The 23,508-nt window shown below is 41.2% G+C and overlaps 1 protein-coding gene across 24 annotated transcripts in view; it reads left to right on the top strand.

Moving 5' to 3' along the window:
• Positions 1 to 23,508, top strand: part of GREB1L (GREB1 like retinoic acid receptor coactivator) — a 156,798-nt gene that overhangs the window by 98,685 nt on the left and 34,605 nt on the right. For 10 of the 24 annotated variants that reach the window (XM_083518161.1, XM_083518159.1, XM_083518157.1 and 7 more), the window contains 8 exons: positions 1,695 to 1,832; positions 8,155 to 8,286; positions 10,127 to 10,264; positions 11,490 to 11,633; positions 13,744 to 13,881; positions 17,187 to 17,372; positions 19,760 to 20,083; positions 23,189 to 23,317. In XM_083518161.1, the coding sequence (XP_083374287.1) occupies positions 1,695 to 1,832; positions 8,155 to 8,286; positions 10,127 to 10,264; positions 11,490 to 11,633; positions 13,744 to 13,881; positions 17,187 to 17,372; positions 19,760 to 20,083; positions 23,189 to 23,317 (1,329 nt within the window). The remainder of the gene's footprint in view (positions 1 to 1,694; positions 1,833 to 8,154; positions 8,287 to 10,126; positions 10,265 to 11,489; positions 11,634 to 13,743; positions 13,882 to 17,186; positions 17,373 to 19,759; positions 20,084 to 23,188; positions 23,318 to 23,508) is intronic. The other 14 variants (XM_083518151.1, XM_083518150.1, XM_083518147.1 and 11 more) reach the window with 2 other exon arrangements.

Genomic DNA, 23,508 nt, shown 5'->3' with positions numbered 1-23,508 from the left:
AACAACTGCTGCAGAAATATTCAGAACAATTGATGACAATGTAGTAAGTGAAAGTATTTGATAGACTAGTTCAATATTTCCTAACCTGGTATGATCCAGATGTTTTGGAATGCAATTTCTATCACTCCCAGCCAGCATGGTCTATGGGGATCTATTGTCCAGAACATATGAGGAGCACCAAGTTGAGGAAGACTGAGCTACAACCTCAGCTCAGGTTAGAGTTTAGAGCTCAGTTTAAAGAAGTAGAGCATCATGTTAACAACAACAAGACCTTTTCTGATACCTGTTCATAAATATTTATTATGTTTTTATCTCACCCTTCCAACAAAGCATTCAAAGCAGCTAACATGGTTTCCTTTCTTTATTCTCACAACAACCCTGTGTGGTAGATTAGGCTGAGAGAGAGTAGCCACATTGACATGGTTTACTGTGATGTGCACATGCTGGAACAATCTTATCCCTGGGCTCACATACTCCACGCGACCAGGACGAGAACTTTTGCAGCATCTGCTCTCAGTTTCCTTTAATCTCAGTTTGTGTGTGTGTGTTGTCTAGACAAGAGTTCATGATAAACCGCAGTCTGGTAGACACAATAAACTGATTGAGATTAAAGGAAGCTGAAATTAGATGCTACCAATGTCCTCCTCCGAGCTGCGTGGGAGGAGAGAAGGAACCTGGGCTCATTCTAGCTCATTCGTGTTGTGCCAAACCATGTTTTAGTGTCATGTGCGACACAGTTGGTGTGTGCCTGAGACCATTCCTTGTACTTCATGGCTGCCTATAGTTAGGTTTTAAGACCCAGGCCCTCCCCATTTGCTGTTTAACACTCTTTTCAACAACACACACTGGCCTTCACTAAACGAACAATAAGAGCTTTGGGAAAACTGCAGAAATCAAAAATTTGGTCAATGTTAATAGAAAGATCAGCTTCAGCACAAAGAGCCTGAAGTCAAATAATGTGTTTCAAGAACATTTGACAGTGATGGGCATAGATGGACCTATGCCAGAATTTAAACTTTTTCATTTTGCTTTGTGATTGCCTGAGAGATGAGATCAGAGAGAACAAGCACCCTGGGCTAATATTAGCCAGTCCTCTGGATGTTTACAAAAGGCTTTCAATTAGCCAGCCATGCAGTGGAATTTCCTACTTGTCATAATATTCCTGGTCGTGTGCAATTGCACTTAGTGTTGCTACTCCCTCACCTTCCTGCTCTGTCCCCACATGTGGCTTTCAAAAAGCCTTGAGTCTATAACTCTGTGCTTTATTGCATTGCTTCCCCGGTGCAACATCCTAGGTGTTTTTCTGCACACAAGTAAAACACTGGTTTTGCAGTTATGCAGAAGCCCTTTCTTTTGTTGCTGTACATTTTTTAAAAATTACTTTTGACTTGCATAATATACCACGGAATGGTGGTGTTATTTGGATTGGTCTTGAGCTCTCTTTGTGTGAAGATGTTCTCTCTCTTAAATCACTCTTGAGTTTCCCTAACAAAGCAGAAGGCTCATATTTGCTGCACGGAATTTAACAGCTTTCTTAGCTGAAAACAGCCCTTTTCTGACAAAAATCCAAGTGTTGCTTTTGAATGAATTTTTATATCTGGCATTTCAAAAATGTTTAAAAAGATTTGTTGATGTTTTCAAACTTCCTTTTTTTGCTGAATTGTGAAACCTGGCTGCCTTAATATGTATTGTAGCTACTTCACTTGCAGAATGTAGAAGCAGGCCATCTTCTTCTGCTAGCCATTCTGCTAAACCTAGTTCTTCAGCGTCTCCATCTGTGACCCCTGAGAGTGGAACAGCTAATGGATACAAGCCAGGGTTCACTCAGACAGGTAAACACTATGAGTTAATTGTATCCTAAAGCTGACACTTGATGAAGCAGTGACTGTGCTGTCTGTTATGACTCACATCATATGGCTTGGGGTTAGCCGGAAGCCAAAGGCACGAGCCATCCAAGTATGAGGAGTCTTCAGTACACAATGCATCTCACTGTGGCTTGTGCAGAAGACCTTCTAAAGCCCCCTTGAAATGAATCAAGGTTGTGCTTGGAAGATTCCAGCTTATGTGTTTCTCATGCCAAAGACAGATCAACTGGGAAGAAATGTTTTTCCAGCATTTAAATGGTCCATCGTTTAGGTAACACTTTAGTTAGGATCTTAATGAACAGCTGTTTGGATGAAAACTCTTGTTTTATTTTTGGTTATGTTGTGTTTAATAAATTCACAGGCTCCTTTAAACTGCCACTGGTGTCTTAAAGGATGTAAGTTGCAGGCTCTGTTTGGAAGACAATCTGATGCTTCATAAACTGTTTTGTAATGCTACGAATGAGCATTATCCTCCTAGCCTGTCTCTCCTTGCTCCTGTCATGTGCTGGTTAACCAGCATTCAGCCTCTAATCTTAAGCCTCTGGTTGTATTAAACTCTAGTTTAATAAAAGCCAGGATCTTTGCACCAAAGTTGACATGCAGTGTGGGGCGAAAGAGACAGGATGAAGAAGGTGTGTTTGAGTCCAGCGTCTCATAAAAAATAGTATATGTAGCCTCAGTTATCCTAAAAAGACCACATATAGCCAATGCAGATAATTCATTTAACTTTGGTTAAAAGACTGAGAGCAGGCCAAGGGGTCGCACACATCATTCCCCCTCTCCATTATTGAGCTCAAATTTTACCCACCTGCTTTAATGGTATTTAAGTGACCGCAACTGTTAGCCATGGTTAAGAGTTCTTTTGCACAGGCTCATATTTTTAAATGGTATGCTTCAATAAATAAATATAAATGTATTTTTTTTGTACCTATAGTTCAACATTAAGTGGTAGAACAGAGTTGGTACGTTCTATTGAATTGTCTGAAGTCTATGTAGAATTTATATAAGCTCTGAAGGTAAATTGAATTCTTCATTGGCCAGAATCCTGATGAAGAGGGGGCGTTTTTAATCACTGGAAAGTTTGTTTTCTCCTACTACACCATATGTCTTGGCCAAATAGGAGTTCTGGGACCACATGGCAGGAAACCAACCTGGTTCCCTCCAGATGTTTGGAACTACAACTCCCATCAGTCCCAGCCTGCTGACCTGGGAAGACTGGTTTGGGCCAATGACAACACTGGCCATAAAGGTTTACATTGTAACTGTGCCTGTATCTAACAAAAAGATCAGAAACCAAGACAGTTGTACCTTGGTTTTCAAACAGCTTAGTTCCTGAACATTTTGGCTTCCAAATGTCACAAGCCTGGAAGTGACTGTTCCGGTTTGCGAACTGTTTTTGGAAGCCGAACTTCTGACAGGCTTCCGCAGCTTCCTGTAGTCAATCAGAAGCCGCAATTTGGTTTTCAAAAGTTTTGGAAGTCAAACGGACTTCCGGAACGGATTCCGTTCGACTTCCGAGGTACAACTGTACTTCATTTGTTCTCCAGTGATGTCAACAATAAAAAAATACTGGGTTTCAAGAGTCTGTATTTGGACACACTTAAAGCAATGTAAATCATTCTTACATTGCGTTTGAAACTTCTAGACCAGATTATTAAGGCTACAGCCCTGTCCACACTTTTCTGGGAACAAGACCCATTGATTTCAGTGGGAATGATTTCTGGGTGACTCTACTGTAAGAAGCCCCAAACCCAATGCAAAGAAAGTTTTCTCTGTGTTTTGTGTATGAGAGAAGAGAGAGCAGGGGGAAGGGAGAGAGAAATATTGGCTTTGAGGTTTCTTGGCATAGAAATATGTAGTCATAGGAGAAGCTATTCCACCTAGAACAGAGGTGGCCAACTCCCAAGAGACTGCGGTCTACTCACAGTTAACAACTGGCAGTGATCTACCCCCTTTTTGGGGGGTTCAAGTCAAAGTTGTTCAGCTTTTTTTAGGGAGGAGGAAAGCCCCATTTTCTTGCGGTTCCGGCAGAAGTTGGTGAGATTTTTGGGGGGAGGAGGAAAGCCTATTTTTTAGGGGTTCAGGTCAAACTTGTTGAGCTTCTTTGGGGGGAGCCAGTGATCTACCAGTGATCTACCACAGATGTCCAGTGATCTACCAGTAGATGACGATCTACCTGTTGGACGTGCTTGACCTAGAATAATGAGTAATTTTATTACACCTGCCAAGTCAATAAACGTACCTTCTATGCTCTTCTTTTGCCTTATCAGCTCTTCATGATTTTCATTTGGTTTGTTCTTCCAGATCACTGTTTGTTTGTCAGGTCATAGCTGTCAAACCCTTTTTACCTCCTGCCAGAGTTATAATCTTTAAATGAAGACACTTATCATGTTACCTTCATCAATAAATACAAATGCCACCTAATATAATAAAAATGCAAGTTTTATTATATACACCAATCCTGAGGAGCCATGGCTTTTGATAGGATATGAGATTTATATTTGTTTATTTAGAACATTTGTATGCTGATTTTCTCCCCAGTAAGCCACAGAAGGCAGCTAACAATAACTCGTTAAAATACCATTAAATCAATCGCAGAAATGAAACTGAAGGAAACACACAGGAAAATGTTATCTCACAGTACAAAACTGGAAAAAAACAAGCTACAGCACATTTAAAAACAATTTAACCCACTTTTACCAGCATGCCAGTCAGATCAAAGCTTCACCAAAAGCATACCAGAAGAATAAGAAAGTTAAGTGACAAATGTTTGAGTTGTCTTTGCCTGGTGCCTAAAAGAGAATTTAACAATGTCTCAGGCCAGTTCCTTGTCATTCAAAAGAATGGAGTGCAGAAACAAAAAAGGCCACTTGGAGGGTGACTAGTTCATAGATTCCATGTGTTGAAATTGATTCCCTTTTTCAGGTGCATTCTACTATGCTCATTGTAGACAAGGCCAATGGGATTAGGAAATACACAAGATGAGTCTGTTAGGAAGGAGGAGGAGCTGGAGTACACAGAATACCACTTTGCAACTTTCATTTTTGATAGTAATATATAGCTGGCTGGTGGGAATTGTTGTCCAAAACATCTGAAGGGAACCAGGTTGGCAAATGATTCTATATGTAGGATGTATAAGAAGACAAGGCTCTTGTTCCTCCAGCAGCTGGGGATTTCTGGAGGTGCAACTTGTCATGCAGGGGTAAGAAAACTGTTCCTGTTGCCTCTTCTACATAACTATAAAGTGCACAGGAGTCCTATGAAAACATCCGGTCCCTGAATCTGGATACCTTACTCATGTTTTCATATGAAAAGCGCCATTTTCTTTTGGAGTCCTCACACCCAGTGCTTGTGCATCACTGTGTGTGTTAGGGTTGTTTTCCTAACCAACTTCTAAGCATTGTATATTTTTAACATTGTAGTTCTTATTTATTTTCATCACATATATGTTAACGCTCCTAAAATTTACTAAATGCGGAAATTGAGAACAAGGCGGCCTCTGCCCAAAGGCTTGCACTCTAAAACGCATAGCAGGAAAGGAAATAGGGCAGGGCAGGGAAGTGAAAAATAAGATGAGAGCTTCTGTTCTAGAAATGCTGCGTATTGGGCTTTATATTTACACATAATTCCTGTTGTGTTTCTTTGTAGGTACAGAGTTAAGACTGTTGCCTGAATATAACTAACCCACAGAGATTATTGTTGTCGTTTTAATCACCTTCTCTATATAAGTCTGTACAGTATATGAAAAAATATGACCAGTGGTTTACCTTATATTGCAGCTTCTAGCTACCTTGGTGACTGGAACCATGATATGTAGATCTTTGTCATGCTGCTGTTAGTTTTTCCAAGCAGAATGGGATATATCCAGCCCATCAAGCCCCCATACTAGCCCACAATTGAGTGATTCTGGAAGATATGGTAGTGCAAGAGGGTGCTCTTCCAGATTTCTTTGCCGTGCTTCCCTGCACTGATCGTTCTCAAAAAGCATCAGTGTTTTATAGCGCAGTCAGGCTTTTGGCAAATGATATTAAATTCCTGTGTCTATTCCTCACCGTCATTATTCCAGCTGGCAAACAGCCCCCTTCTACCTCTCTTCCCCTCCCCAGCACAGCACTGGTTGTTCTCAGAGTGTTGTGTTATCTCTGGGGTATTTAATTTCTGCCTTCTACTTTTTCTCAGTGGTTATTTTCACTGGGGCTGATGTAGGCTGAAACAAACAAGCCCTGTTTACTTTCTTCATCTGCACAGTGAAATCCAGCATGCATTGTTTTCAAGGAAAAGTCCACTCCAATTAAATGCATGTTGCGTAATCTGTTTTGCTTCTGTTAATTATGGGGAGGCGATGGTCGTAATTATCCAGGGCTTTCCATGTGGAAATCATGATTAGACTGAATCATTCTGTTGCTGATGGCTTATGAGTCTGACGAGGACTCAGAGGACTGGAGAAGAATTATGGGCTATCACCGTGAAATGGGAGCATGTCTCAGTTTACCTGCTGTTAATGGGGCACCCTTCTGAATGATAACTAAGCATTATTGAGCTCATCACTTACTTTAAAAGGAGAAAATGGGGCAACAGGATATTGCCTGAGGTGCTTTATATCCACATGGGGCAGTATGAAACTGCTTGGTGTAGGGGGTTCCTACACTTTGGGTGCCTGTGGTAGCCAACAAAACAGTAGCGGACACCAGGATTTTTCACCAGTGAAGGAGTCCTGATATCAACTAATGCACCTCTAAAATTGATCATGAAGTCAGGGGTGGCTCTCTGGGTTGGAGACTGTTCCTACAGTGACACTACGCCTTGGAAATGAAGCCTGCCTAGGTGTGAAATCATCCTCACACAGCTGTGCTGCAACTTAGGCTTCCCAAGTGCCTCCAGATCTAGTGCAACTGTGGGAAGATCCCTCGCAAGTTCCTAGGTTGAAAGGAAGGGTGTGTTTATCATATTTGCCAGAAGGTGGTAGACCCCTCTCCATGGCCAGCATAATTGTGGACCCTAACTTGGAGCTTTCCCAGTCCCCCAGAACCAACTTCGTGATTCTGAGCTTGATGACCCAAGGCAGCCCCTACAGCAGTGGGACAGCAGCAACCACTAGTAATCTGGTGCGTGCGTGATAGGGTTGCCATATTTTGAAGAGCAAAAAAGAGGACACATTTGCCGACTTTTACTTTTAACTATGAATCGCTATGCAGACTCTCATTTTACATACCCATGCAAAAGAGGACATGCCCTAGGAAAAGAAGACATATGTCAACCCTAGCTGGCAGCAGGGAGGAGAAGCTATAAGGAGCTTATCCTGGGATTAAATTGACGTTCAGAACTCGATGGAAGGCACATGTCCCCAAAACCTGGTGAAATAACTTGGTTGAGCTAAGCTACTGGCCCTAGCAAATACTAATTAAAATCTTGCATGCTCTCCTGAATCAGGTTCTCTTTATCTTCAGCTTTCATAGTTGATTTTCTGTGCTTATGCAGCAGTTGTTGAATGCTGGTAGCTTTGAGCATTGTATAAACTTTTCCTTCTATCTGAGTCTGGTCAAGGAGGCGTTTGAAACACCACCAACACCTATACTACCGAAGAATAAAGTATGTGGGATAAGCACCCATTCCCTGGGCAGTGCTCCTTCTCTATATCATACCATATCTGACACCTGTGTCCAGTGTAATTTTTGGCAAATACCGGTAGTTATTTCTGAAATTCTCTGGTTTCTGGAAGCTCTTTTTTTCTTTTTTTCTTTCAAATGGTTAGTATATGCTATGGTCAAGTACAACAACAAATCTATAGGATCATGAGTCACTCAGTTCTGATCTTGGCTTCATTTAATTGGGCCGTTGGTGATTTATTTCTGCTTTGCATATCTGATAAATGGAAAGTGTACCTACTTGCAAGCTCTATGAGTTTAATTTACAGGCTTGTATCCACTTACCTAGGAGTAAACTCCATTTAATGCAGTGGGACTTATTTTCGAGTAGAAACATACAGACTTGTATGTAAGTCTCATAAAAGATGAAACTGCTTACTTGGAAGTAACCTTAGTTGAATACATGAGAGTATGTATTCGTAACTTGTTCCAGGATTTAAACCACTTTCATAGTAAGTATTAAAAAATATAAATGCCTTGAATGTGTTATAAGTTTACAATTGCCTTGAATGTGCTATAAGCGGTAAGTATATGATATGTTTGTAAATAATCAGCATTTGCAATGAGCTCATGTAAGTGACACCTTAGGAAAATTCAAAGATAATGTAGATTTTGTAAAGTAGTTTCAACAATCTCTTTGACAGACTCCTCAGTGTTCAGTCCAGCACAATCTTCATCTGCTAATTTAAGTGGAATTCAAGATTTGTCTCGGAATAAGAACATAGTGAAACCACTTGCTTTGCCGGTACAACTTGTAGGAAACACATTTGCAACAGGTAATATGTCTTCCCCAGAGTTCAGGAGGGCTGATATAAAGTTATTTGTGTGAGAAAAAGGAGTCAACTTGCATTCACCTAAATTTATAAAGTTGTATGTTAATTTTCTCAAAACATAGATCTATTAGCTATGCAATTTTCTTTCTGAAACAAGATGCCACAACAAAGAATGTTTGATATCTCTCTAAAAGGTTGATGTTATCCACACATTATTTTCATAATAATCATACTGATGTGTGTGAGACCTTTATTCTCTTTATGTATTTGTTTACGAAAATAGTTATATACTACTGTATCATAAATATATATCACAGTGATTTACATTTCCTCCAAGTAGCTGAAGGTGTCATGTCTCCCCTTTTACCTTCATGTCCTATGATGTAGGTTGGGCTAAGATAGTGGCCGGGTTTGCACATAACACTAAGCCATGGTTAACATTAGCCATGGTTTATAAACTAACAGCATACTGTGACTTAAAAACATGGTTTGTTCATGGTTAATACACCATGGCTAAGCTGCTGAGCCAGAATCAGGTAATCAAATTGTGGTTTAGCATGACATGTGAACCAGGTCGTAGTGAATTGCCCACTGCCACTCAGTGAGCTTCATATCACAGTGGGAATTTGAACCTGGGTCTTCCCAGTTCTAGTCTGATAATCTGACTCTCATCATCAACAGATTAACAGTGCTGTGCACCAATTTATTCATTTAGTAAATAATAAATTAACTAAAACACAAAGTCAAAGCAGCATGGGCACTGCCCAAACATCTGGTTTCCACAATTGGTCTGTAGTAGTTGGTAATCAGACTTGCTAATTCTTGTAATAGGGGACTCTTCCAGAATCCTATGACTGGAAGAATATTAGCAGGTCAGGATCGCCCCTCTTTCCAAAATGTTCAGTGGTTGGAAAACCTTCTGATTTAAGGTGAAGCCGTAGTTTCACATCCAACAACTGCTGTCATCCCAAAGAGGAGTGGGGAGATCAGACTCCCTCCATCAAGCCCTACTCCTACGAGAAACATGCAAGGCTACCATGGGTGTAGCCAGGATTTTTGTTGTGGGAACAGAACCAATGTGATTGGTCAGTTAAGTACTTATATTGTTTTACTTGATCTAAGGGAGAGGGGCAGCTGCTTTGGCTAAGCCCATGCTGTTTCCCCTTCGACATACCCCCCTCACATGATAAAAATGATGGATATAAATAATCTCACATAGGGCTTGTGAAAATTCCTCCTCCTAGGCAACTATTAAAGGTGCAGGAGCGTTGTCCTCTTTTGCATCTAGCTGCTCAGGGCACTCTGACATGAACAGAGACTGTATAGAGCTGTGCTTGATGAATTTCACCCCTTCCTAGTACGTAGATTTCTTTTGTGTATCCAAATTCATATCTGAGCATTTTGTCCAGGTACTTAATGTACCTTCTGGGAAAATAGTGTTTCAGTCATTAAGGCTCTAAATATAGCTGTGTTTCATAAAATGAGACTAAAACACTTTAAAAAACTAACAATTCTTGGGGGATCTAGTCAAGGCAAACTAAAATGATCAGATGCCTTTTTACTAGGACTGCCAACAGATTTACCTGAGAGTAAGCTCCACTGAACCAAGTGGGATTTAACTTTTGGGTAGACTTGCATAGGATTGTGCTGATCCCACTTTGTTCTTAACTTTATAGTTTATGCTAGAAAATATAGAAGCCCTACACAACGGTTCAAATGCATAGGGCGCAATTTGTGCACACATTGCTTTTATCAGCTTATTGTAGCCTTTCTAGGTTCTTCAATATGCATGTTCATTTGCCAACAGTCACCTAATGGGTACTCTGTATTTTGTTACATTCAGCTCCCCTGTCTCTGCGTGCCACTGATGTTGCTAGTGGAAACAACCATGGAGGAAGGACTAATGTGATAAGCTCTACAGTCTCCCGACCTGTGCCTCACTCGATGTCTCCTGGCCCTAGCAATGCGGCTGGGGAGCCAGGTAAAAAGCAACAACACAAAACCCTCTGAATTTGTAACTATTTCAATATAGCCTCAATGGGTTTGCGGTTAACATTCAGATAATCAGAGTTTTGAATGAATAAGAGTGCTGCACCATATTGGAATGGAGTGCAAAAGAAACACTCTTTGGATGAAACAAGAGGCATTTCAGACATTTAGTGCCTGTAATCATGTTCTGGGCTGCCCCTCAATGCTCCCACTTACAGTGGCCACACCTCCCAGCCTTGCATGATCCTAAAAAGAGGGTTGCTTTCCTTATAAGCTCAGCTGATCACTGCACTCTGCAGGAGTGGGCCTCCAGATGGAACCGGATCAGGAAGTCATTCAGCACAATACAGGAAGTGGCAACTGCCCTTTAGAATTCCCTCCTGCTAAATATTAGGCAGGCATCTTCTCTGTTTGTACTTTTGGTGCCTACTGAGGGCCTTCCTTTTTCAACAAGCCTTTTTAAGTTCAGATCATTCCCAGTCTGCACCTGTATTGGAATTGCTTCTTAAATGTTTTTGTGTTTGTAGATGCTTTGGTTGTTTTATCACTTTGGTATGTTTTTCATGCAGGGCTGCTTTTGAGTGGGAAGGCAGGAATATAAATTTAATAAATTAATGGTGATCCTAATCCCTGATCTGCAATGCTGAGGGAGTGGTGTGGAAGTGTCCCTCCTCTGGGTACTGGTGCTGTGGAAACCCCTGCTGCACCTGCAGAAGACTTGAGCTGATTTGCATAAACAATGTTCTTTCTAGTGGTAACCAGTAAAAGGCCCTGAAATGGGAACCTTTCAGAAGCAAAGTGGGTCAATGCAAGTCAGTCGGATTTTTAAGGCCCCTCATTTTCTGAACAAGAGTTGAGGTCCCTCTGCTGCGCTAGCCTAGAGCTGACACAGCAAAAATTTAAAAAGGAAGCAAAAACACTCCACCACTGCCTTCTGCCCTGACCAGAAATACATTCATATATGGTGGTGATTCTGCTGCTTGGTCAGAATTAGGATTGCTCTGTCTTTTCCTCCTTGCCTGATTGTGGGTTCCCTGTAACTGGAACACTTGCTCATTTCTGAGGCAATTAAAAGTGTTAAGGGATCACTGGACCTTACTGGGCAAATCACCTATTGTCAAGCTCCCGTTGCACATTTGTTTGGGTTTCTGTTTAAATTAGCGCAAGCTCTCATCTCTTTCTCTTCTTTGTTTCGTTTGTGCATTGTTTCAACCTAGCATCCATGTCCAGTTCTGGGCCCCCCAAGAAACGACACCGGGGATGGTCCCCTGGATCACCAGTCGCTCCTCCTCCTCCTCCGCCTCCTCCTCCTCCTGGCTTAGTTGTGCCTGTTCCTGCCATTCGACCTCTTCCAAGATCAGGCAAGATCCTAAGATGTGCCTTTGTCCACACTAGATTTGTCTCACTTCTCTGCAACCAAAAGAACATGTCATTACTAATAGCACTGTGACCCACCTGGCTTAAACCCATCACTAAGTGTTTTCAAATGCATTTACAAATACATTATTGAGTTAGATGAGATAATTGGGTACCCCCAATGTCCAGCTGTATGTCAGCATGCCCTTTTCTCCATGATGTGGAAAACTTTAATCCCAAATTTCAACATTTCATAATTGGCGACGTTCAGTTGTCTTTTGCGTTCAGAGTAGACCCACTGAAATCCATGGACAGAATTAACTTAGCTCCATAGTGCAATAGTAAAACTTTGAAAAGCTAAGCAGGGTCCAGTATGGTTTTAAATTGGATGGGGGACTGTGTGTTGAGATTCCTGCATTGCAGGGCTTTGGACTAGATAACCCTCAGCGTCCCTTCCAACTCTGTGATTCCATGAATTTGTTAGTTGGATGTAGCCCATTACTTTAAAATTGCATTCCTCTCTGTGTAGCTACTGCTTTACTGGGCTATCAATAAAGCTAAATGCATTTATCAGTCAAATACTCCATTTGAATCCAATGCAAAATTACATGCATATTTGCACACATCAGCTGTCTCATAGTCCTGCCTTCCAGTATTTTAATGCAGTCATTCATACCCATCATCTGCCACTACTTATTACTGGTACTTTGTGCATTCCCTGTCTTTTGAGTTTTTCTGATCTGCGGCATATTTAAAAATTATTAACCCCTATAAGTACTGTGGACCACAGTCTGATTTAACAAGAGCATTTTTTATAACCGAACGTTGCAGTCACATTCTGGATGGAAATATGGGTTTAAGTTCCATGCTTCTCTTCTTAAAGGGCAATGTACAAATCCATTCACAACTCAGCCACTCCAAAAACCAGTATGCATGTGCATCTATGAAATGTGCTCCATGTGCCTTTTTTTGCTGGGAATTTTAAAGTCCGAATTTCTGTAATGAAACTTCTCTCTATTAGAATATTAAAATTCAGATTGCACATAATTGACATGTACGTAAAATTGCATATGTATTTTTCCAACCCATGTCTTGTGGTTTGGAAATATAGTGGGTGATAATCAGTGTTAGTTGTACTCCGAATGGATCCAGTGAAGATAACCAACATAGCTAACTTAGGTCCATTAATTTCAATGGGTCTACTCTGAGTAGGACTTAGTTGAATATGATGCACCTTATGGGCACACATGGGATTTAAATTCTGCTATACAGAGAAAATGAGAAGGCATCTTTTGTGCTCAAGGCCACTCCCTCATTTCTGTGGGATTACTTTGAAGTATGTTGTTAATGGATAACAGTAGTCCATACTAAGAGGGTATTAATTTTAAATAATCCATTTACTGGTTGATTAAAATCCTTGTATAAATCAAGGAAGATACCTGTAGCTTCAAAACAGCAACCTTGTTTTACCTTTGAGCAACTTCTAGATTATTGCAGATCATTGGGGAAGCCTTACAATTACATCAAAGATGAGGATTATCTCTAGTTCTTAAGATGCATTTGGGGTATTCTATTACTTTAAAAACCACCGTGGCTCCTTCATGATGAAAGCTTAATTTTAATGTTTGTGATTTCAGAAGCATGTAAACCAATATTCAATTGGCAGACTGTGTTTAGTTCTCTAATCAGCATGTCATCGGTCATAGGTTAGCATGGACTCTCATCCTTTCTTTATGCTGACAGGTAGCCGTAAAAGGTGGCCCCAGTGAACAGCTCCTAGCCCAGCACCTGGCTTTGTAAGAAGATGCATATTCCTCTTTGGCCCCTTTAGTTTCCCCCTCACCCTTAGCTACAAACAATACAGTAACTCCTTTATATATATATATAGAAAAAGGTCATTTGTTTTATGGGGTGGAGTTAAGGAAGGGTATTTGGTTCTTTATTTAAATTTGTTATAGCCGCTAGAGGAAATGCAGAAGTGTTTTGAATTTTATTGTGATTAATGATCAGTGGAAATGGGAGGGGTTTTCTTTCCCCTTAAATTGTTCGTAGGGCCAAATCACAGTATGAGTCTTTTAGTAATGGGAGTTTTCTTTCCCCTTCTGTATTTTATAGAGCCTCTTTTGTCAGTCCCAGTTCCTCAATCAATGTTAACTGGAATTTTACAGCCTCAGCCCATCCCTGCAGGGGAGACTGTAATAGTTCCTGAAAATCTGCTGAATAACTCAGGAGTCAGGCCAGTAATACTGATAGGTAAGCTCAGAATATGAAATAAAACCATCTGATGTTATGCTTTGGGTTTTTCTGTTTATTTAAAAAAACTTTTGAAATCTAAATATTGCAGCTATTTATCTGTGAAACACAGTAAGAATCCAGTTCACTCCTTTTTCTTGCTGGAAAGGAGCCAGACCATTTCCAAGCATTCCAAATGTGTCATCCCAGGGATGTTCTGTGTTAACTGAAGAATGTTTTATCATTTGAAACCCATTGCTGAAGCCTAACTTGAAAGAGGCTATCTGTGCGTCATATTTGGCTCTTTAGCGAGGAACTAAAGGAAATAAGCTCTTTGCGCAGCCTGTGAGATAATTTATCCTTGACATTAGAACTGTGCTTTAATTAGCAGAGAATTTAATCATTGAAAAGCAGCATTAAGCTGCAACGTAAGAATCAAAAGAGGAACTGACTTAAACCCTAATTTGCTAAATGAAAAAATAGAAAACAACTAAATGAAACAACTGATGTTTTTAAAAAAGTGTACTTGTATAAAATATTCCAACTCCCTCTTCTAGGATGTTGCATAGTTAAATGTAGATGACTGCCATTAAGAGTTTAAGTATAAGACCTTTCACATTCATGCATACATTTAAAGCATATGGCTTCCTACAAAGAATCCTTGGAACTGCAGTTTTTAAGGGTGCTGTAAATTGTAGTTATGCGTAAGGTTAATTACGTTTCCCAGAATTCTTCAGTGGAAGCCATGTACTTTATACATTGTGCATGTGACCCTATTGGGCCCACTTTGTTGTATTATTTAATTTGGAAATGTCAACTGCAAAGTGTCTTCGGCTCACTCGCATCCCTTCCTCCCCTCTTTACTTCAGGGGAAATGTAGTCCTTTTAAATGTGATTAGTTTAATGGCCCTGTTATCTTTCTGGTGGTGGTTTTTTATTTCTTTTTTGCAGTTGTGAATTAGGTTGTTCAAAATTATGTCTAGGTTTCTCACTTGTTAAACATCTTAAAAGTGTGTCCGTGCCAACTGTTTTTTTCTGGCATGCTGTTGCATGCATCCTGCATCACATTCCCACTGATATCCTTGATCAGAGCTCTGCTTCTGGGTTTTGCAAGCTAGAGAGGGAGCACCTCATCATAACTGATTTTCCCCTGGCAGTATGCCTGAGCAAACATTGCTTGGTCATTGCCCAAGCAAACGTCTCCCATGAAGTGGCGGGAGCTCTTCCAAGGCTAGGGTCCTTGGTTGCAAGCAGAACCTGGCTGGCAGCTTCTGTGTTTAGTCAGTTTCATTGCTAAATTGGGTGAGGGTGAAGATAAAAATTCCCTCTAGTTACTTATTTTCTTTAAGAGCCAAGTGGGCAAACCAGTTGCTTGCTTCTTGCCTGTGGGGTTTCACTTTGACACATCAAATAGCAGACATGGGCAACCCCTGTTAGGCTGGAAGACTTATTGGCAAGCCATTGATGTTGACTTGGCCCTGTAGTGTGCAAAGAGAACTATAGAAACTTGCCAACACTGGAGGAGGCTATAAGTAAGCACCTGAGGGCTGTCTAAACTTTGCCTGAAACTTGCCATTCCCGCTTTCAGCTGAGCAGTGCGGTCTTTTCATTGAGCAAAATAGTCACAACAGGCATACAGGAATAAAGCCGTGCCCTATGTCAAAAATTATGGCCATTAAAGGACCAAATTAGCACACACTGCACCAAGAAAAAAAAATTCTAAAAAAGAATTAGGTGTGGCATAAGAGTATAGGAAATTGTCTCACAGTGGGTCAAATCATTACATCTAGCTCAGTGTTGAATCTATCTGGGGATGCTGGGGATCAAATCTGGGACCTTGTACAGACAAATCATGGGTTCTGCCGCTGAGCTTGAGGCCTTCTGGGTGTGTCGTGACCCTGCAGACTGAGCTCTACTGTTAGCATGGGAAGTTTATGTAGCTAGGATTCCAGACTTGGGCATAGAAATAGTAACTAACAGAACAGTACCAGTACTGCTGTTACTTTATTTTAACTCATGTTTTTAAATGAGGCAGGGTCGTGGGTGGCACTGTGGTCTAAACCAGAGAGCCTCTTGGGCTTGCCAATCAGAAGGTCGGCAGTTTTAATCCCTGCGACGGGGTGAGCTCCCGCTGCTTGGTCCCTGCTCCTGCCAACCTAGCAGTTCGAAAGCACGTCAGAGTGCAAGTAGATAAATAGGTACCGCTCTGGCGGGAAGGTGAACGGCGTTTCTGTGCGCTGCTCTGGTTCTCCAGAAGTGGCTTAGTCATGCTGGCCACATGACCCAGAAAAACAGTCGGTGGACAAACACCGGATCCCTCGGCCTGTAAAGTGAGATGAGTGCTGCAACCCCAGAGTTGTCTGTGACTGGACTTAACTGTCAGGGGTCCTTTTCCTTTAAAAAGAGGCAAGCCTTCAGTTGTGTTGGGCCTGACCAGTTTCAGTAAGGCCGAGACTGGGGTCTTGTCATCTGGGCAGCCCAGAACCTTCAGACAGACTGCCCAGGCTTGCTCCCCAAGGAGATCACTTTGGTTCTGCTAATGCCATGATTTGACTTCACCCCCAGAGGCGCATTCATTCCATTGCCTCTCATGACACATGGATGCCACTCTGAGTTTAAGGCCTTCCCTCATATTGCAGGGGTGGGAGACAGAGTTGTTGCTGTAATGGGTGTACCATGGCATCTGATTGCCCAGTGTGTGTGTGGGGGGGGGGAAGACTGGATTAAATAGGCCTTTGGCTTATTCAGCAGGACACTGCATTCATTCTGCATCTTCTAAGGGCTAAACTTCATATTACATTAGCTACATAGCTCCGCCTTTAAGTACAGGGTTGTTGTTTTTTCACAAATTGCTAGCATGGGGCCCTTGATCTGAACTGGGACCTTCACATGCAGGGTAAGAGTGAACCCTTACTTCCTGCTGTGGACCCAATCCAAATCGGACCCTATGTCTGAAATTTGCATGGGGGGACCCAATCACTTTGATGAAAGCACTCCCCCCCCCATGCTAACCACAGACGTAGAAAGCACCTAACTCCTGCACTGGCAAGTTGTGTTTAAACCCCCCCCAAAAAACCTCCCACACGTTATGGCTTATCTTACCTTAAAAAATGTGGAGTTTGGCCCTGAGATGCAAGGATGCAAAGACTTTTCTCACCAAATTTAAAGCCTCTATGCCACATTGGAGGGATCCAGAGGGCCACTAGGCCATCATCCCTTCTTTTATTAGTTATAATAATATTGCTTTGAATAAATGTCTGTTATTGCAAAATTGTTTTGAAACAACTTGATTAGAGTTTTTGTCTTTGTTTTTTTGTTTTTTGAAGGTTATGGCACTTTACCTTATTTCTATGGGAATGTTGGAGATATTGTAGTAAGCCCCTTGCTAGTGAATTGCTACAAGATGCCTCAGCTGGAAAGCAAAGATTTGGAACTTTTTGGTTTGACTGGGAGTCAGTTACTAAGTGTGGAAAACATGATTATTTTAACAATACAGTATCTTGTCCAACTAGGTAAGTCATTACAAAAGTGTGTGTGTGTGTGTGTGTGTGTGTGTGTGTGTGTGTGATCACTGTTTTGGCTAGTGATAAACCTTCTGCTACTTGTTTTTGTATGTAAAAAGACTTCTATGCTCAGTGCTCCAGAAAGTAAATTTAAAATTGCTGGATCTTTAGAAGTTGGTCACTCTGCTACCCTTTTCAGAGTACCTCCCTTTTTTATCCTGCTATTAAAATCTCACATTTGCTTTGTGTTAAACCTTCAGTTACAGCAAATCCTTTTCATTCAGAAGGGCTTATAGCTGTAGTTTGTAGCTATTGTTTTAGGAACAGCAAACAACTGTTTATGTGAAAGCAACACCTCTTGTGTAAATCGTAAGCAACACACAATTAACTATGGGAAGATTAAGAATATTCTCTATCACCTTGTGCTAGCCAGCAGTTCCATTACTGCTGCCATTCCTATGTAGTCACATAGGGATTCTTTTTCCTGAGGAGAGAGGAAAGGTAGGAAAACAGGATGGACTAAGACAAGCACATGCTTCTCCTGTGTCAGTGCAACTTGCTGTCCTCATGAAATGTTCAGAATTTGTAAGGTAAGAATCCAATGCAGCGGCTTACTACCGTATTGGCCCAAATATAAGACACACTTTCCCCCCAAATTCCGATTGTGAAAAGTTAAAGTGTGGCTTATATTTGCAATCTTACAGTATTGCTCCTGAAACAGCTGCCCAGGAGAGCCATGGGGGGGGGGCTTTTTTTAGGATTGAAGTTGTTGCTGAGCATTTTTTAGGATTTTACCCAAGGACATACAGTATACTGCCACAGGGGCCGGATTAAATAAATCAAACGGCAGGCCAAATTAGGCCCCCGAAATGGACTTTGGGCATGCCTGCCCTAATGGATCACCTCTGTCAGACAGGGGGAGTACAGCTCTACTAATCCTTCTGCTTTCAATGCTATCAACCCTAATACCTTACTGGACCTCAGTGCTGTAAGAAGCTAATGAGCCGAACAACCCTCACACTTGTATGAGTTTTGCCCAGTTCCACATGGAAGCTGTAATGGCTGTAATGTATGACTGTCAAGCATGAGGCAAGTCTCCTGACAGACAAACGGATCAGCTGAGGAAAGCGTGTATTTCCCTCTTACATCTCTTCTTCAACTTTTGAGTGAATGTTGAATGAGATGAGAAGAGAATGTGGTTGCCGCCTTCTCCATCCTTCAGCACAACAGCAACCAAAATGTGAGCACTACAGAATCCCACTTCTGATTACTGCTAATGCTTTAGGCTTGTGGAACAGTTGCTTGCTTCCCTCATGATCTCCAACTGCCTTGTCTCTGGTGCCTAAAATAACATTGTCATAGAGTTGACAAAATTGAAGGAAGTGAAAGGCCTTCTGTTATAACCATCCGCCAAGCAATTCTGCACTCATTAGAGGTCGTTATCACCCCTTGCAATCCAAATTGCTTTGTGTCACCTGCTTAAAGGGGCTTGCATAAAAAGATCCTTTTGAAACTGTTGCAATCAAAGCCAAGGTACAGGTTGCAGGAGAGAAGTCTGCATATTTTTCTCTCTCTCAGTGAGGTAATAATCTCTGCCAACCACTTTTTGCCTTTTATTTTATTGTATCCATGTTCTTTAAAAAAACAAAACAAAACTGGAGATGTTTGCTGTGGCCAACTTTGTGCTTTGAGTCCTGTGCTTTTAGATATCTCAGCACACTTTCCTAGTAATTGAATGAGACAGTCTGATGGAAGTGTGGGATGTACTAAAGTAGTCAAGTACAACATTTTTCTGTTGCCTAGAAAGGACACACAGGGGAATGTGGCTCCAGACAGGGAGGACTTCCTGATATACCTGCTCTGGAGCTTCTTACCTCTGTGTGTGACCAGGTAGATGGACGTGACCCAAGCTGACCAGATAAAAGGGCTGGTCCAGCAACCATCTCTCTCTTGGACTCACTCTCTCCTGGCTCTTAGCCAGCGCATAGCTCAATCTTCACAAGCAGAAAGTCTGAGATGTAACTCAGACTTCTTTTCACTGTAACCACAAGATAAAGCTTGCCTTCAGATTACTGCTGTGAACTGAATGTGAGTAAAACTTTATTCTTACTTTTAAAGATGACTGTGTTGTGTTATTATTGTTTTAAGAGGGAAATAAAAGGGGAAACTCACCAGGAACATTCTAGACAGGACAAGCCAGACTAGATTGCTTAATTAAAGGATTCTAACGAATAATAAACTTGCTTCCAATAAGTTGCAAAGGGAATGTGCTCTGCTGTTTCCTCACTAGCGTGAGTGAGAAGGGATGATATCAAAACAATATATCCTCTCCTCCTACCACAGGAAGAGACTTTTTGATGACCTATTTTGATCATTTAATTTATCAAAAATTACAGGTCCTGATAAAATACCACTCAGGGAAGAATTTGAACAGATCGTGCTGAAAGCTATGCAAGAGTTTACTGTGAGAGAGCAGTCCCAACAAACGAGTGCTCAGGGCATCTTGTTGCCAGCTCAACTCCCGTGGCTTGCCAGGCTAATTGCCAGCGTCTCCCAGGAAATGGTGCATGTAGTGGTTACTCAGAATTCCCTGGCTGAAGGCATTTCAGAAACACTGCGATCTCTCAGTGAAATGAAACACCACCAAAGGATGCCAGATTACGTTGTTGCCATCTGTGCGTCAAAGACCAGAGGGAACGAATTCTGTGTGGTAGTTTTAGGTGGGTACCTTTCCATATAAAACAATATAGATACAACTTTGGTAAGGTGATGCCTTGTTAACAACTGGATTTCACTGGCAAAACAGAATGCAGGTGTTTCTTGGAGATCTCTTGAAGAGTGAAGGCACAGGCACAATGTTAACATGGATAAACATGCACTGTTTGGCTTATTTATTCATTGATAGTATTTCTACCCAGCATTCTCAATTTCAGTATCCCTTTTGTTAGTGTATATCTCTTTAATCTTTGGAATTGGGGTGTTTCTTACCCTTGGGTTGTAACCACTTCCATTTTGAGCCAGATAAGTTTGTCTTTAATTCATTTGCGGTATATATTGAATTGTGCACAGCCACCCAAAAACGGTATTAGTGAAGTCATCAGCATGTTGCACCTCTCAGGTGGGCACCATTGCCATTATAAGAGAACAAGGGAGGTGTTAATGGTGAGTTTTGGCACCTCTTTTTCTAGAAAAATAGAGAAGGTACCAGCACATTTTGCCCCATAACCTTGTTTCTAGGTGGGCTAGAGACTTGCCTTTTTAAAAAATGAAAGCTGAGAGACTGGGGCACCTATGAAAATCTTTGTGGGCATCGTGGCAGCAAACACAGGAATAGAGTATCATTTTCCAGAACTTGGGAACATCCTACAGAATAGCCTTTAAATATTATAAGATTGGGCACCTCTTTAGGAATGATCCTTGCTTGGAAATTATGTAACACAATATGAGCAAAAATCTTTTTAAAATGATGAAAATCAGAGGTGCTTTTTGAAAACAAAACAAAACAAAATCTAAACCAAAATTGGTTATAGAGTTTCAGCTCAGCTCTGATAATAGATTAAGGTTATTTATTTATTTCCTTGCATAATACTGAATGCCAGGCAAATATCTTCCATAAATGTCTTGTTTAAGAGAAATTCCAGTTTGAGAGAGATTAATTTGTACCCTTAAAAAAAGCCCACCTTTTTAATGCAGTCAATTTTGTCTGACATTACGGTTATATACATAGTTATTCTTTTGTGTTTACTTGGCTTCTCTGCTCTTTCTGAGCAAGTTATTCCTCTGTGTGACTTCTTTTAACAAGAAGAGCACTCACAGGATTCAGGGGCCATCCTGACCTTGAGGAACAGCAGGCAAATGATGTGCTGAATTGATGTGAAAATGCACTCTCTTGTTGCTCGTTCTACTCTCAATGCAGGGAAGCACTTCCTCACACAATACTACATTTGTGTCGGGATATTGTGCTGTTATCCCTGGAACTTATAATGCTGTTTTTGGCAGACATGCAGCCGTTTTCACATGGCATTAAATGCACCTTTGAACCTCCTTTACACTAAATATGTGCATGTATGATTGCTGTTAATATAGGAGTGAACTATTTTTTTAATTGACGGCATATTCCAGCCCTTGTTGCTATATTTGCATTCCAGACGTGGATATTCAGAAATGCACTTTTCTAATACTAATGTGAGTGCTCTTCACACTTGCAGTCTAATTCTTGCATGTACACATTCCAGCAATATTGGGAAAGTACACCCTATGTGCCATTCCCCCCCCCCCCTATTTTAAAGACTGTGTGTTTTAGGGGTTGCAAAAGGGGTAGAATACCATGTCTGATTTTCAGGGCTTCTGTCCTCAGCACTCTCATGCCAATCTAATTCTTCCCACCCATTTCTGCAGACATTTCTATGGCTCCAACTTCAGAAATACAAATATTTCCTGAAATATACTCGGAGTCCTGCAGTGATTTCATGCTCTTTATTGCAGCTTGTAAAACAGTGATTGAATTTCCCCACAAACTTCAGGCTTTTATATACATTATTTACACAATGAGTCCCGTCTGATTGGCTGGTTCTGCTTCCCTCCTGGAGCCTGATTGGTCTTCTCCTGCAGGCCAATCATTTGTTGCATTCTATGATCTTACCAGCCTAATAGGCTGATTAACTTCCTCCTGGAGCCTGATTGGTCTTATCCTGCAAGCCAATCAGTTGTTGCATTCTAGGATCCTACCTGCCTATTGTCCTAGGATCCAAGCTTAGTACATAACATTTCCAAAGCATGAAAAAGTACAAAAAAGAAGATCTGAATAAGTTGAGAGTTATAGTTTATAATTATTGTGTTTTATTTCTGACTATCAGTCAAATAAAGGATATTGATTGATTGATTGATTGATTGATTGATTGATTAAGTTGAGAGTAGTTGTAGGACTGAGACCACCATTTGCACATCAGGAAATATTTCTTACTAATGAGATTTTTTCTGTTTCAGAATATGAACTACCATTAGATATGATGGATACCTGTTAAAAACAACATTTGCATATCAGCTCCTGCCATTGAATCATAGAGTTGGAGGAGACCACAAGGGTCATCTAGTCCAGCACTCTGCAATGCAGGAATCTTTTCCCCAGGATGAGACTCAAGCCCATGACTGTGAGATTAAGAGTCTCATGCTGTACTGACTGAGCTACCCAGGCCACTTACTGTGTAGTAAAATGGTGTATTTTTATCCTTACGTACAGGGGCTTTTTTTTTTTTTTAAGGGACGCGGGGGTGCTGTGGTTAAACCACAGAGCCTAGGACTTGCTGATCAGAAGGTTGGCGGTTCAAATCCCCGTGACAGGGTGAGCTCCCGTTGCTCGGTCCCTGCTCCTGCCAACCTAGCAGTTCAAAAGCACGTCAAAGTGCAAGTAGATAAATAGGTACCGCTCCAGCGGGAAGGTAAACGGCGTTTCCGTGCACTGCTCTGGTTCGCTAGAAGCGGCTTAGTCATGCTGGCCACATGACCCAGAAGCTATACGCCGGCTCCCTCGGCCAATAAAGTGAGATGAGCGTCGCAACCCCAGAGTCGGGCACGACTGGACCTAATGGTCAGGGGTCCCTTTACCTTTACAGGGGCTTTTTAAATGCTTGGATAGAAGTTCAGACAGATGCAAAAGGATCTAAATACATGAAGGGGAGTCATTGAAGGTTCTAGGCTAAAACTTCCATTTCTCACAAACTGCTTATAGATCATTAAGACTGGAGCTGTGACACACGATGTTCTTTATGAAGGCAGTACCATTGTATCAAACAACGTCCTGTGATTCTTCCCTTTCTGTTCTCTAGGTCAGTATCAGTCTAGAGCTCTAGCAGAGAGTATGCTTACTACCAGTGAGTTTCTAAAGGAAATCAGTTATGAGCTCATTACGGGAAAAGTCAGTTATCTGGCATCACATTTCAAAATCACATCTTTAGGTGAGTGAATTAAAATTCCTGTTGTTACTTCTTTGATTTAAAGATCTGTCCATTTCTCTCTCTCATATAAGATAATAATAGTAGAGTTTTTGAGAGCTCTTGAGTCAGGAAAGCTCAACGTTTACTATAGGAGGTAGATGTATAGTATAGGAGGCCAACATACAAGGAAGTGAGCAGATAATATTGTTCCC

This window comes from Podarcis liolepis, assembly GCF_965112155.1.
Source record: "Podarcis liolepis genome assembly, chromosome: 8".
NCBI lineage: Eukaryota > Metazoa > Chordata > Lepidosauria > Squamata > Lacertidae > Podarcis > Podarcis liolepis.
This window is presented reverse-complemented; position numbering and strand designations above follow the sequence as displayed.